This window comes from Xenia sp. Carnegie-2017, unplaced genomic scaffold (assembly GCF_021976095.1).
Source record: "Xenia sp. Carnegie-2017 unplaced genomic scaffold, XeniaSp_v1 HiC_scaffold_20, whole genome shotgun sequence".
NCBI classification, from domain to species: Eukaryota; Metazoa; Cnidaria; class Anthozoa; order Malacalcyonacea; family Xeniidae; genus Xenia; species Xenia sp. Carnegie-2017.
This window is the reverse complement of record NW_025813483.1, coordinates 9,056,793-9,070,431: the sequence shown is the minus strand read 5'-3', so window position 1 is coordinate 9,070,431 and position 13,639 is coordinate 9,056,793. Positions and strand designations below refer to the sequence as shown.

Sequence of the window (13,639 nt, the reverse complement as noted above, 5' to 3'; positions counted from 1 at the left end):
CGATGCAAACGAACGACTTATATTCTAATCTCTCTAATTATAACTACCAGCCTTCAGCTCTAAGTCTTTGGTATCAAAAAACGATGGTATCCGGACATGAAACTAAGAAAGTATAGAAAATGTGATTGCGCATTTCCTTTGATGCTCTCAGCGAGAGTAAATGTGAATTGGCTTTTCTTGGTGTGCAAGTTGTCGCTGAGCAAGTAACGTTATGGCTGCCATGTACACTGTTGAATGATTTTGACACAGCTATAACTTTATTGACAAAGTCAAATATTACCGAACATGGCCCAAACTCCATTGTTCTCTCACTCCCAGGGGATTGGTTATACTCCACTTACATCGACTTTGATGATTGCCAACAATTGGATGTTTTCTGTCATTAGTCATACAAACTAAGAAAGATGTTTACCTCGCATTTTTCAAAATTTGCTTTGATGTTTTTGATGTCTTTTTTAACATCGGGTCTACTCAGAGGTTCCAGTTGATTTTCTATGTTGACCAACCAATTGCGCATCGTCTCAGCCTCCTTGCGCCATTTGGTAATCGTGCTCGACTGAGTTTCTTTCAGAATTTTGATGCTACTATTGAACCTGTACAAAACAGAAAACGCGATGTTTTTAACAATAAAACACTTCTTGTTCTATACACAAAAAAAAACAACAGGGCAGTAGCTAGAACGTCAATTGGGGATTGCAGTGGGTAGTTGTATATTCATATATTCAGTTGTTCCCGACTGATTTCTTTAGAAAGCCAAATCACTTTCAAAAGAAGTCAGTCGGGCACAACTGAATATATGGATAAACAACTCCCAATCCCCCAATCAACGAAATCATTTTCAACACGTTTGCCGCTGTACTTTCAGACCAACTTCAAATTGAAAAAGTAGCTTAAATTCCATGAATTTTGGTCAGTAATTATGGTGTTAATTTCTAAACAATTACAGAAATTTGTAAAATTTTACTTTTACATGCAATTGCCCTCTCTCAGAAGTCATCTGACATTGATAAACATGCACATATCTTTATCGAAAATGTTTGGACGTTGCTTAAGTATCAAAACATGATTGCTGTATGCATGTGAATCTAATTTTTTGTCTCAAGATACAAATACATCGATCACTTAAGGAGAAACATGTTGGCTGAGGACATTTTCTAATCACATATTTACATTGTATGTAGAAGTGTATCCAAGGAAAATATGAATCACAACAAATTGCTATAAAATTGCAAGGAACGCTGAGTAAACCTAATAACAGTCCGTCAAAAGGAAGAAGTAAAAAAAGACTTCTAACTGTACCTTTGAACGTCGTTCTCAGCTCGAGCTTTTAAATCATTAAAATCCTTTTCCATGACCATCAACTGTTCTTTTACTTTGACCTGATCTTTCCTGGAAAGAGCATCGCTTTTTATCAATTCTCGGCCAAATTCAAGTGTCTTTCGAGCCGTAGGGTCGTCATTGATCAACTGGACCATATTCTGTAAACGAGCATCGAGTGTCAGCTCATTATACTATGAATATTCAGGTTAAAGAGAATGCCTATGGTCACGTACGTTATTACCATAGACAGGAGGGGTATGACAGGGTTGGTGGGAATAAAGTAGGGTGTTGTGGGGTGGGAGTATAGTGGGGGGCTGAAATACAATTTTTACAGAAATAAAAAAACTTAAGGCAACGTTCTTGAAATGTATCAAAGAAAGTTCTCATCGAACATCTCGCATGATTTATATTTATATCCTAACAATGACATGTCATTGACATTGTATTATTTTTAACAAACAAATCAAAAATGCTAATCATCCAACTTTTACGTTAAAACTACATGGGAATCAGTAGTGCTTGCACGGAGAGGTGAGGGATAGCGAGGGATGGCGGGGGGTGTAATCGGGTAATTGAAGAAACTTAAAAAACTGTATAATGTATGAGCAAGATTTTTCGGTAGAGTTTTGGACAACTCCCAAAAACCAGCTGCCGCCATTGATATGTATATTTTCAAATTATATTCAAGCAAAAGCTAAATTCAAGCGATCGAAATCAATGCAACCAATCGAGCCTCAAAAGTATGCAGTTCCATATAATAAACTTCAAAAACTAAATTGTATCTAACTTTAGTTAAATTTAACACAAGTGTATAAATATAAAACTATAGACAGTGGCGTAGCCACAGATTTGTCCGTGCAATGTAAATTTCAGATCCTTACCTTTATTCATTTCTTTATTGAAATCTATTGCTTTTTACAGTGAGAGAAAGCCTAAATATTTACAAAGCACGACCAAGCGTGCGAGCTGGTCAAGGCAATTAGTGTGATTTATGCTATGTACTTACTTTAAGAGCATCTGCATGTCGATCCAGCTCACTTATGTCATCTTCAGATTTGATTTCCTCAATGGCATCAAATTTCTTGTCCATATCATCCATCCAGTCAAGAAAGACGCCAGCTTGCTTGCGCCATTCCCCCGCGTCCCTACGAAATATGGCCATCCTACCATAACGATAAAGAACAAAAATTACTTACAAGGGGAGAGGCAACATAGAATCAATTGTCCCTTTTTTCTGGCAAGTCAGCCACAATATACAATACAAACTTTTAAATTAGTTCCTTCTTGATGGATCGATGTTTGTGCTTTATATTTAGCTGAGTAAATGAATTTGCAAAAGGACAAACAATCTACCTACAACTATAGGTCTTGTCTCAAACCATATAACTTCATGTCATCTTTTAGTTTAACTTTATACTTCTTTTTTGGTCAATCTCTACCAATCCCAATACCACTACCAATACCTAACCTATACCCTTTTGTATAAAGCGCAAAACATATCACCATTTGTTATTGAAGTAAAAGTTACCATAAAACCTACAGTCATTTCTGAGGGCTTAGTCGACAAATTAAACACGTTTGAATAAATGAACGCGGTCTACAGCGTTTTCCAAAGCCAAATATAAGTAAAAAAAAATATGTGCACCTTTGGTCTAATTTCGCTGTGTTTTTCCCGATTGAAGTCCAGCGAATCTCGATGGCCTTAAGATCACTGCGTATCTCGTCCTTTTCAGAAGACAGGACATTGTTGTCATTGGTAACTTTTAATCCAACGTCATTGAGTTGATTCATTTCGTTTTCAACAACTTCGTACTCCAATTTAAATTTCTGTAAAGAGTAAAGGAAGAATACCTTGGTTGATGACTCCGTGAAGGCAAAATTACATTTTTCAAAAACCTGATGGCAAAGTAAAAAAGTTAAACGTCCTGTAAATCAATTTTATTGTTAATCTCACGTTGAACAAAATGATAAAAAGCACTATACAATTTAACTAGACAAAACCCGAGAAGTTCTTTTTGACTGCTTTTGTATGATGGCGACAATGCATTTTCACTTTACGGGAGAAAAAATGCCATATTTAAAACTTCTTTCCTTTTTCTCGTCATTCAGAAGTGTTTACGTTCAAAGTTTTACGTTCATCTTAGTTCCATTCGCAACAAACAATGACACGATTGCTGAAGCTTTCTACGTTTAAACAGTCCCTTTTAGATTTTTTTCAACATTTGACTGAAAGCACTGAAACACGATAATCTCAGAGTGTTCGGTATAGTACGACCGTTAATGTAAATTTTTTTTACCAGATTCGGTAGGATGAACTCAAACATCCCCCCGTTCAGAATTTAACAACTTTATAAAGCAGGGAGAGCTTATCAGATGAAATCAAGTAAAAAATTTTGCACGTATGGCCACACTGGTTTGGTACCTCCCATAAATCAACATCGCCTCGGTTTTTGAAATCATCTTCCAAGTGCAACAAACTGTCTTCGAGAGACTGTAGTTTCGCCGACGTCTCGGAGAGATTGTCTTTAAACTTGAGAAATGCATCGCTTGGCATCTCGGGAATTGAAGACTGAAAATTAATGATATCAAACTCCGTGAGAAAAAATTGTTTGGAGAAAATAAATCATACCCCAAGCTAAGGAAGAATTTAATGAATAGAAAATTTCTTATATTAGAAAATTTCTCAATTATCTTTATAACAATCGGTTAAGATAAGTGAAATTTTTCGTAAATACGAGTGCAAAAAATACGAGATACTAGTGCCGTTTCTTTGTTGAAAGTGCTCCTGATTGGTTAGTTAGATAATGAAGTTATCATAAGAGGCAATCAAAATAAAACATTTCAAAAGCTGTAACAAAAGCAAAACATTGTAACGATTGCTGGCGTAAGTCTTAAGTACATTTTCATTGGCGACCCTAGTCTACAGCTCAACATTTGCAAGACATTTCCAAAATTGCAAACAGTGCCAAAAATAGCTACCTTTTATGGACTACATGCGTGGAATCCCTGGTGCTGTGGAAAAAATATCTGACAGAATTGAAAAATATGAGCCAGTCGATACTAATAACTTTGCAAAGTTTCTCGTGCAATTTTCAAAATATTGCTTCGTGAGTTTTTCAAAATTTCAATACAGCACTCATCCTTCAGACTCGTGCAATTTTAATAGTGTTTGAAAAACTCACTCTCGTGCACGTTTCTTTCTAAATTGCGCTCGAAACCACGCTTTTAGCTACGTATGATAATTGCGTCCTATAAATAGCATCAACCATCTAGTGTATTGATTTCCACCACAGGAGTTGGAAGTTATATAAAATCCTATTTATGGGACAACTGCAGTAAAATAATATAGAGTCAATGTTAAACCTGTTTCACGAAGAATTTATAAATCTAATGCAGTGGCGTCGCCAGCTCAATAAGTGAGGGGGATTTTATTCATATATTCACGTTTTTCTGCATTACGTTCTTTTGAAATCAATTGTTTCTTAGGGATTAAAAAATAAATATACGAACATTGTCCCCCTCACTTATTGAGCTTACGACGCCAATGATCTAATGACCATCTAGTTATCATCGTATTTTGTAAATCAAATTAAAAATGTCCAATGAAAACGCCACGTGACTGCATAACATTTTGCCATCCCATGTCGCCATGGTAATCGAATTGCAAAACATAGCAGTTGCTCTAATCGGTTGTAGCCTTTTCTTTGTTTGATTTATAAGAGCAAATTTCACATTTTCAATTTTTCAGGATAATATGTTATTAATATGCCCTTGATTTAAGAGACTTCACGAAATATCATCAGAAGTCACGATATTTGTTTCGGACAACACCATCATAACTCTAAATTTTCGTCGAGGAACCATCACTTCGTGCATGTATATAAATGATAAATATGAATAAAATATATGTACATTATATGTCGGAGTTTTACTCTTTAATGACCTTAGAACAAATATTGCTTACCTCAACATCGACCGACTGAGATACAACCAAGTCTTCCTCCTCAACTTTCCGACGCTTTCCTCGTTTCACGTGCTCATAATGGTGAAGGGACTGGTATAGACTCGACAAATACATCATCACTAATTTTTTGTCAGGATTTTTCTGATTGACGTCTAAAAGCAATTGGAAGAATTTTTTAGATAAATTTAATTATACATCAGTAAATTAAACTACTAGATTCTTAATTGCTCTCAAAGTGGAAAGCAAAATAGTTTTTTCATAATGGCGATGTATTGAGCCCATTGTAATGAACCATTAATAATCATAGTGAAAGTGAATTTTCCTATCCAGACGAAGTGAACTCTGTAGAAAACAATGAAATTTCAGTCTCGACAAGTCAGATCGACCATTTGACAACGTGAATTGCTTCATTACAAAAATATAAAAAGAAAACGTCATTTATCATTTAGGTCGGTCCTTTCTACAAATATTTTCAGCACGGACCTCCCGGAGCCTCCCAGCCGGTAAATAATATATTTCTATATTCATAATCGCCAGTCAACGCTAAGAAGTTTAGGCATTCATTACATCCCAAGATTCATCTCATACGTGAATCATGCTAAACGATAAGCCCTATCCCGTAAGTTTACACAAGCAATAAATAAAAACAGATGATTTGAAAAGACATAACACATTATTACCGGAAGGTTCCAGCAATTTCTGGACGTTTAGATGATCTTCAGCAACAGAAAATGCGTTCTCTAGTCTTCCGTCGTTGCTCATTTTTTCAACTTCCTCCAGGTCTATTAGGTCATTCCTAAAGAAAAAGGCGGAATTTTTTCTTCGTCAGCTTCTAGTTTAGCATTCAACGCACAGCAAAAATGTTTCAGAATCGAGGACGTTTTATCTTTATTAAATTCATGAAGCTAGCGTCTACACGTTTTCTTTTTAAGTCACGAGCAAAGTTAAAAAATAATAATGCAAAAGAAAAATACTAATTTCTAAATGGTTGAAAGTTTCGATGTATGTGTGATTTCTTCTCAATACAAAGCATTGTAATGGTTTATAAACTAGCACCAGTTCTTTTACGCGAAACCCAAACATCGAGAAATAAGAGCAGTGAAATGCCTGATGTTGGAATGTTAAAAAGCTTATCCAATGTACAAACAGTTCAACAAATCAAAATCTTCACCAATAGGTGCGTTGCATGTTATGTCGCAGTCGCCAAGGAAATTCAATTTAACAAAGGATTTTCCCTTGTTTACAGCTCAAATTTCAACAAACATGGTGAAAATATCTTTGTCCTTTGATTCCTCGGGGAACGGTTGCAAGCCACGTACATTGTAACCATAGAATTACCTGTGCACGTGAATCAACACATTGAAAGCTCTTCCGTCACTCCAGCTCTTCGTGAGATCCTTCACATTGATGAGGTCATCATAGCTAGAGCAAATTTATAAATAGGTAAGTCTGACTGATAGTGTCGATACTTACAAACTTTCCGCACATGTTTTGGCTGTTGCACCCTCAGCTAAAGCATTTAGACCTACGCATGTTACTCGGCATTAAAGAAATACTGAATATATACAAAGAGGCAGAACGTGAACATTATAAACAGGAGTTTTTATCAGTCGTTAGCAGGGCCGCACTAGAACTTTGATTGGAGGAGGGGTTGATTATTCAAAGAATCAGGGGCCAATTGCACGAAGCTTGGATAGCGTTATCCATTGGATGCTAAAATGTTCAAACTTCTAAAAAAGGTGTTTATATTTTCCTTACGAAGAAGAAATTCTGAAATCTTAGAAGCAATATTATATTTCAGTGATAGCTCAGTTCAAAGTTTATATTTTTCCCTTTTATAAGACACTTTTTAAACGTTAAAAAAAATTTCCTATCCAGTGGATAGCGTTCTTCGGCCGGGCACTACAATATAGTATAGTAATCAATGACCTAGAATTCAATCTGCCAGACACCTGACTCCAGCCGAAACTCTATAGTAACGAATGAGGCAAGCCGCCATCTTGAAAGGTGGCAAACTGACGATATTTACAATAAATATCTGCTTTTCCTGAGTTGATACACAGTTGCAGAGTTTATAGTCTTGATTTGATTTTCAAAATATTTTATAGGATTGGTTTCTATTTCTTTTAGCTTATTTTTCACTTTGGTTTTTGCTTTTCGCCACATTTCAAGATAGCGTCCTTGCCTCACCTTGACACGGTAGTTAGCCATCAAGGTGATGGGTTTCTAAATCGTTCATACGACTATACACCTCCAACAAATAAGGTTCAAGGGATGTAACGCTTCAGAATTCTATCTATGTACAGTACATAGACAAGAGTTTATTTCTATTAGTATGTGCTTAATAAATGCATTATATAATGTGAAAACGTCTTCAAAAAACAAGCTTTTCGCGATGATTGGAGATTGTAAATGCATTTTATTCATTGTTTCATTTTCTGGTTTTGCAAATAATATAGATCGATGGACTGTGTAAATAAGTCAATCTCGACATGTTGATTTGGTCACGTAGCTATACTAAAACCAATCGACAGAAAAATACTGTTTTCGGCCTTTTTTACACATAAATGTCACCTCTTTACAAAATTTCCTATCCAAATTGCTAAATAGCTCATACCCGTCAATAGCGTTCTGCACCCAATGTAAAAGCTTATCTTCGACAGCAGCTTCCTTGCTAGGTTTCAATTTCTTTTTTGAGGAAGAACCACCACCAGCTGAAACGTTCGACCGCGTCTCCAGCTCAAAGCTTTCTCCCGTCATTGCACCATGCACCTATTATCAATTAAATAATTAAAGTTAATGTCCTTTATGACCACGAAAATTTCAGGGAAAATTTATTACGGAAACACTTGAACGGCACGTTGTCTTGTTGTCGGCCTACACTGAAGTATCGGTACTTTAGATAATCAAAAAATTATCGACTTAGTATTGATACTTTGGTTAAATATTCATATTTTAAATACCACTCCCTTGGCTGGTTTATGATTAAAATAAATTGCTACGAGGTTTCGCATATAGATAGCTCTTTGCTACGAAGGAGCATGAAATGACACAGAACTGCTGAATTGTCTTATTAACCAAATGACCTTGAATAAAACCGCACATTTTCAGAACAACTATAATGATGACAGCAATTTAATACGGGAGGAATTTTCGATTTAAAAATACGATCAACCGCAGCAAGTCTTCCATGGGAACAATTGTAAACCACAAATTTGAAAACATAGGTAAATATCGCAAAATTGCAACTCATCGTCACACATGACAGTGCCCAGCCTATCGTATACTTTCTGGTGAAGTTGACAAATATCGATGCATTATAAAAAGATTGCGGAACGAAAATATTTTACAGCTACCTGATAATGCAAGATGATTGACCAAACGAGGCCAAGAGTTGATTTATGAATGCCATCGGCAATCGCTTGTGCACTGATGCCATGAAGTTTTATCTGGAAAAAGACAGGCAATATTATGCACATGAACTACGAATACTGAAAAGGACCACAGCCAATTGTAATTTTCAAATTGACATAACTCAACTTGTGCAAGCTAAGATGTAAATTTCTTTCATAATTCAGTCAACTCCATAATATTTCGTGCATTGTAAATGAAATGGGCAGAAAATATACCCAAGATTGTTATGATGTTTTAAATCGTAAAATGGGTCTTTGTTTCACAACGTTTTGGAACTAACGTTAACACAAAAAAGCACAAAACGTATGTATGAAATAAACTTACGTTGTCATTTTCCATAGTTTTTATAACAATTTCAAGGTTGCTGACATGGTGAATGCGCAATCTTCCTCTTTCCCTTGGCTAAAGAACACAGAAAATGTTACATCGACAAGAAGAGGGAAAACTATTAAAGTGCCTGACGTGCCACACACTGATTTGGAAAAGCAAAAAGATTGTTTTGCATCCAGAGGCGTCGGAAAAGCGGGAGAGGGCAGAGCAGACTACAGCTATATCACTTTTCTTCAAAGGGAGTCAGTGCCCCCCCCCAGTGACGAAGCAAACTCGATATTCGGAGGGAGGGCATACATAGTCATATATACATATTCGGCCGTATTAAGTCTATTTGAAATCTACAGTTCTCTGCGGATTCTAACATGAATTTTTGTGCCCCCCTTCCAAGACTTAATAAGTTTGCTACGCCACTCCCACTTACTTTGCACTAAAATAGAAAAATTACTATCGGTCGACTTCGACTATGAAACATAAGTATCTACAGCCAAGTAGACATGAAGTAAGGATTCGCGCAGGAAGCCTGAGCCATTTTTCATTATAAGCCTATAATTTGTTAGCATTACCTGCTGAGACAGGAAACGCTTTAAGGTGAAATCATTTATATTTTTTCTACATGATAATGACGGCATCATTTACTTTATATCAGATATTCATGCCATGTTTTCGATAAGCATGCATTTATAAAAACTTACGTAAAATGAGAAATGCCTTATGTAATGATTAAAAATGTTCAAACTTTCATTTTTCAATTTTATCTAATTTACACAACATGCAGAAAATATATTATTCCTATCAAAGCGGTACTCAAAAATTCTAGAATACCCCTCCACCCCACACACACACTTTTATTGTGCTTCCGAGACCTTGATTGCATCCAATCAGGTTGTAAGTTACAACTTGTAACCCAAACTACGTAAAAGCACTATTGATAATGCGCATTTAATCAAAACGACAAGTTTTTTTTATGAAACCTTTCGACACCTTTTAAAATCACCTTCATGCAAAACTAACTATACTCCCTCTTGCTTTAAAATCATCGACACTGCAGGTACTACATTCGCACTCAAAATCAAAGAAGCACATTAACAAAACTAACCCGAATCTTAACGTTCAAGTTTCTCGTTTTAACACTATATTCAGCCTGTAAATACTTTCATCATTAATTCTTACCACTATTTCATTGTAATATAATAATCTATTCATAAGTGTATAAATTGTATCACAGTATCATATTACTCTTATATATATTCATCACACACATAATACTCCTTATAATACTGAAGATAAGAATTAAGATTAAGAGGGTTGGAAGGATGAATGTGTCCGTCCAATGAGCACATGGAAAATTAACAATAATCATTGGAAATCACATGACATTATATTTCACAAATTTTTGGAATAAAATATTTAAATGGCCTAACGAAATCACGACGATATAAACTCCGCAAATTTACCAGTCTTTTATTTTTCAGAACTTCCAAGAGCGTCAGCAACACGTGACCATTACGTAAATCTTCAAAGAGATCGGTGATTTCTACCTTCGGTTGAACCTAAAAATTCGAAAGACCCTTTGATTTCAACCGGCGCATTATCAAAGAATGAAATACAATGAAATATTGAAGGGAGAAACGAAAGTTTCGGGAATAATTTTGCACTAGATATGGATATACTAAAAAAGTTGTCAGAATTTATATTTATTTTTTATTTACACATGCCAAGCGATATTTTTGATTTCCTGCAATCTGATTGGCTACAGCAGCAGGCAGCTTTTTACTATAACTTGACCGCTGTCCAAAACTGCTATTTTTTGCAATGCATTAGTTTAATTACGCAGTGAAATTTAAATTTTGAAAATTGATTCATGAGCCATAAAAATTATTCAAGGAGAAAGCAAAATGTATTCAGACGGCAGTTATCATAAATGGAGTGAATTTTACTATATTGAGAAAGTTAGAAAACAATCCAATTTAAATCTCAATAAGCCACATCGGCCATTTTACAACGCGAATTTCTTCATTATAAAATTTAAAAAAATGAAAGCCTCATTTACCGTTCAGGTCAGCCTACTGAAAATTTTTCATTACGGACCTCCAAGCCGGTAAATGAGAAAAAAAACAAACGGTCAAAAAGAATGACCTACTCAACCTCGGAAAGTTTTGAATTGATCCATTTTGTAAACGTTCTGATGTTTGACACTTCTCTTTCATCTGAAATAAAAAAAAAACAAAGTCCGCATAAGCTAACATTGCCTTCTTTGAGCAGGACTTTTATTTCACGTTGGGGTTCTACAAGTCATTAACCCCATCCCTTCCCCCATCGGTTATTTTAACAACTAAATGAAGTGCGCCAACTGTGCGAATCAAATTGTACGCAGGGAAATAAAAAGATTGTAATTCCAATGATTTTCAACCTAATTCCCTTGATGTCTAACTACGGCGTGAAAGTGACGCACTAGGACCCCATCTTGAAAGGTGGCAAAAAGCAAAATTCAAAATCAAAAATAAGTTAAAAGAAAGTTTAAAAACCCAATCCTATTGAACATTTTAAAAATCAAACCTAGACTATCAACTCTGCAACTGTATATCAAGTCAGGAAAAGCAGATATTAGTCGTAAAATCGTCGATTTTGCCACGTTTTAAGATGACCTTGCCTTACAGGTAGGTAAGTATAGATTTGGGTCTAAGTCATTGGAAAAGAGTATTCCCTTTCAGATCATATTTGTAGAATTTTACTGCTAATGAAATTTTAATTTCCTCATAATTCTTAAGCGTTTAATGCCCATGAGTTATGAATATGAACCGAAAACGAAAATCAGTTATATATGCATATATGCTATAGAGAAAAGAATTTAAACAATCTATGATGATTTATTAATATAATTGTTCTATTTTTGGAGTGCCCTTGGTGACGCATTCAAGGGCAGTGCTATAATGCAATACAGTACCATTTATGTTATAATATAATATAATATTGCATAATATATGATTATTGTGCAATATAATGAATACAATATAATGACTTTTAACAGTGATAAGGCGCGTTTGCACATACAGAATGTATTGCAAAACGAATCGAACAGTTATCACAAGATGGAAAATGAAAAAACTAAATTTCTTTGCGAAAGTTCTACAATAGTATTTGAAATCAAAAGAAATAGCTATGTTTCGTCAGATTCCAATATATTTGAGAGGCAAAAGAGAATCTTTCATCATGACACGCGCGAGTAATGAACCATCTATCGTAAACAATAAAACATCTTGAAATGATAAAGCATTGAATAAAGATCCTTATCTCGCGTTCTTATCGCAAAAGGAAACCGTCAATGACAATAAATTCTCTCAAATGAACACTAAAACGTGGGCAGGTATGTCGGTGGGGAGATTGATTTAGTGCCATTAATTTCGTCAACGTCACGTCGTAGTCACAGGAGACAGTTTAAACACGCCAAAAAATGTCATTCATCAAATAAGTATTGAAACTTTGAAATTCTTAAAATAGCACAACACTATTTAAACAAATAGACGAATACTCAAAAAACTTTTCCTAAAGAATGGAAGGAAAGCAAAAGTATTGGTGGTCGGACAATTCAAAGACGTTTCAAGGTCAAATTTTTTTGTATTATTAAAAAACGGCATTTCATCTGATGTCTTTCACGTCTGAATACAACCCAAAATATGAACGGCTGAGTATCTTGTACAATCATGTTTACTAGTTAATATTTGTGTTTCTTTGATGCGATGCAGCTGCAATTTCTTTACAATTCCCATCCCACGGATTTGACTAAACTATTTTTATAAGGTAGCTACATCACTTGTTTTTGATGCATGTGCAAAATAATATGAATAGTTTTGCAATTGAGGTCACTATAAGTGAGGTTTTAAGCATATGAAAAGTTTCCCGCCGAAAAGTGGCTCCTCGTTGCAAATACCAACGAGCAATTATACTTGAGACAGAAGAATTCCAAAAATATTCAAGCACTGCATTGTCATTGCATTTTCGTTTTAAAAAGGTAGATAACTTAACGACACACAAACTATATTTGCTGTTATGATTGTCAATAAGCAAAACGCTTAAATTTCTGCTCAAATCTCAGTCAGTATCGACAAGAACTGTCATGTTTACTTACTAGTCAATTATACTTCAAAAGTACAAGTAAAGAAAGCCTTACCACAAGTGCTTGGATCGAGTGGAAACAGCCCATTCGGAAATATTGTATTTACTCATTAGAAATACGCATTGACTGCCGCAGTTAGGAAGACAAATGTCCGAAAAATTCGCAATGACTAGTAAAAAATATGAGCAAACCCCGTGGATTAGCACGAAATTATAATCTATAATTAATGAAAGTCTAGTTTAGACAGACCTGTTCTCGTCCGTATGGTTTCTGTTATGTCCTGAGGCTCCATTGTTGACGAATTTACCAAACTACGAAGGACATTCTAGTGGAATTTCGCGCTCATCGTTGAATATACATTTTGTCCGAACGATATGTTGTGGTTTCAGCAACGTTTATGTACGACACGCATGAATACTCTGTACAAATTCAACTTTTCGATGATTTGCATATGGAATGCGTGTCTCAAAGACAACAGTATGCTTGAAAGTTCA

General features: G+C 35.2%; 1 protein-coding gene across 3 annotated transcripts in view; it reads right to left on the bottom strand.

The window, feature by feature from the left end:
• The window catches only part of LOC124442169 (utrophin-like), a 91,669-nt gene extending 78,053 nt beyond the window's left edge, over nucleotides 1-13,616 (bottom strand). For 2 of the 3 annotated variants that reach the window (XM_046992650.1, XM_046992651.1), the window contains exons 1-14: nucleotides 13,395-13,616; nucleotides 11,177-11,238; nucleotides 10,486-10,581; nucleotides 9,023-9,100; nucleotides 8,641-8,733; nucleotides 7,902-8,056; nucleotides 6,623-6,706; nucleotides 5,965-6,080; nucleotides 5,285-5,436; nucleotides 3,743-3,889; nucleotides 2,966-3,147; nucleotides 2,327-2,483; nucleotides 1,300-1,478; nucleotides 413-593 (exon numbers count right to left, since the gene is read on the bottom strand). In XM_046992650.1, the coding sequence (XP_046848606.1) occupies nucleotides 413-593; nucleotides 1,300-1,478; nucleotides 2,327-2,483; nucleotides 2,966-3,147; nucleotides 3,743-3,889; nucleotides 5,285-5,436; nucleotides 5,965-6,080; nucleotides 6,623-6,706; nucleotides 7,902-8,056; nucleotides 8,641-8,733; nucleotides 9,023-9,100; nucleotides 10,486-10,581; nucleotides 11,177-11,238; nucleotides 13,395-13,437 (1,725 nt within the window). In that variant the 5' untranslated portion in view covers nucleotides 13,438-13,616. The remainder of the gene's footprint in view (nucleotides 1-412; nucleotides 594-1,299; nucleotides 1,479-2,326; nucleotides 2,484-2,965; nucleotides 3,148-3,742; nucleotides 3,890-5,284; nucleotides 5,437-5,964; nucleotides 6,081-6,622; nucleotides 6,707-7,901; nucleotides 8,057-8,640; nucleotides 8,734-9,022; nucleotides 9,101-10,485; nucleotides 10,582-11,176; nucleotides 11,239-13,394) is intronic. The other variant, XM_046992653.1, reaches the window with a different exon arrangement.
• Between the last annotated feature and the right edge of the window lie 23 nt (nucleotides 13,617-13,639).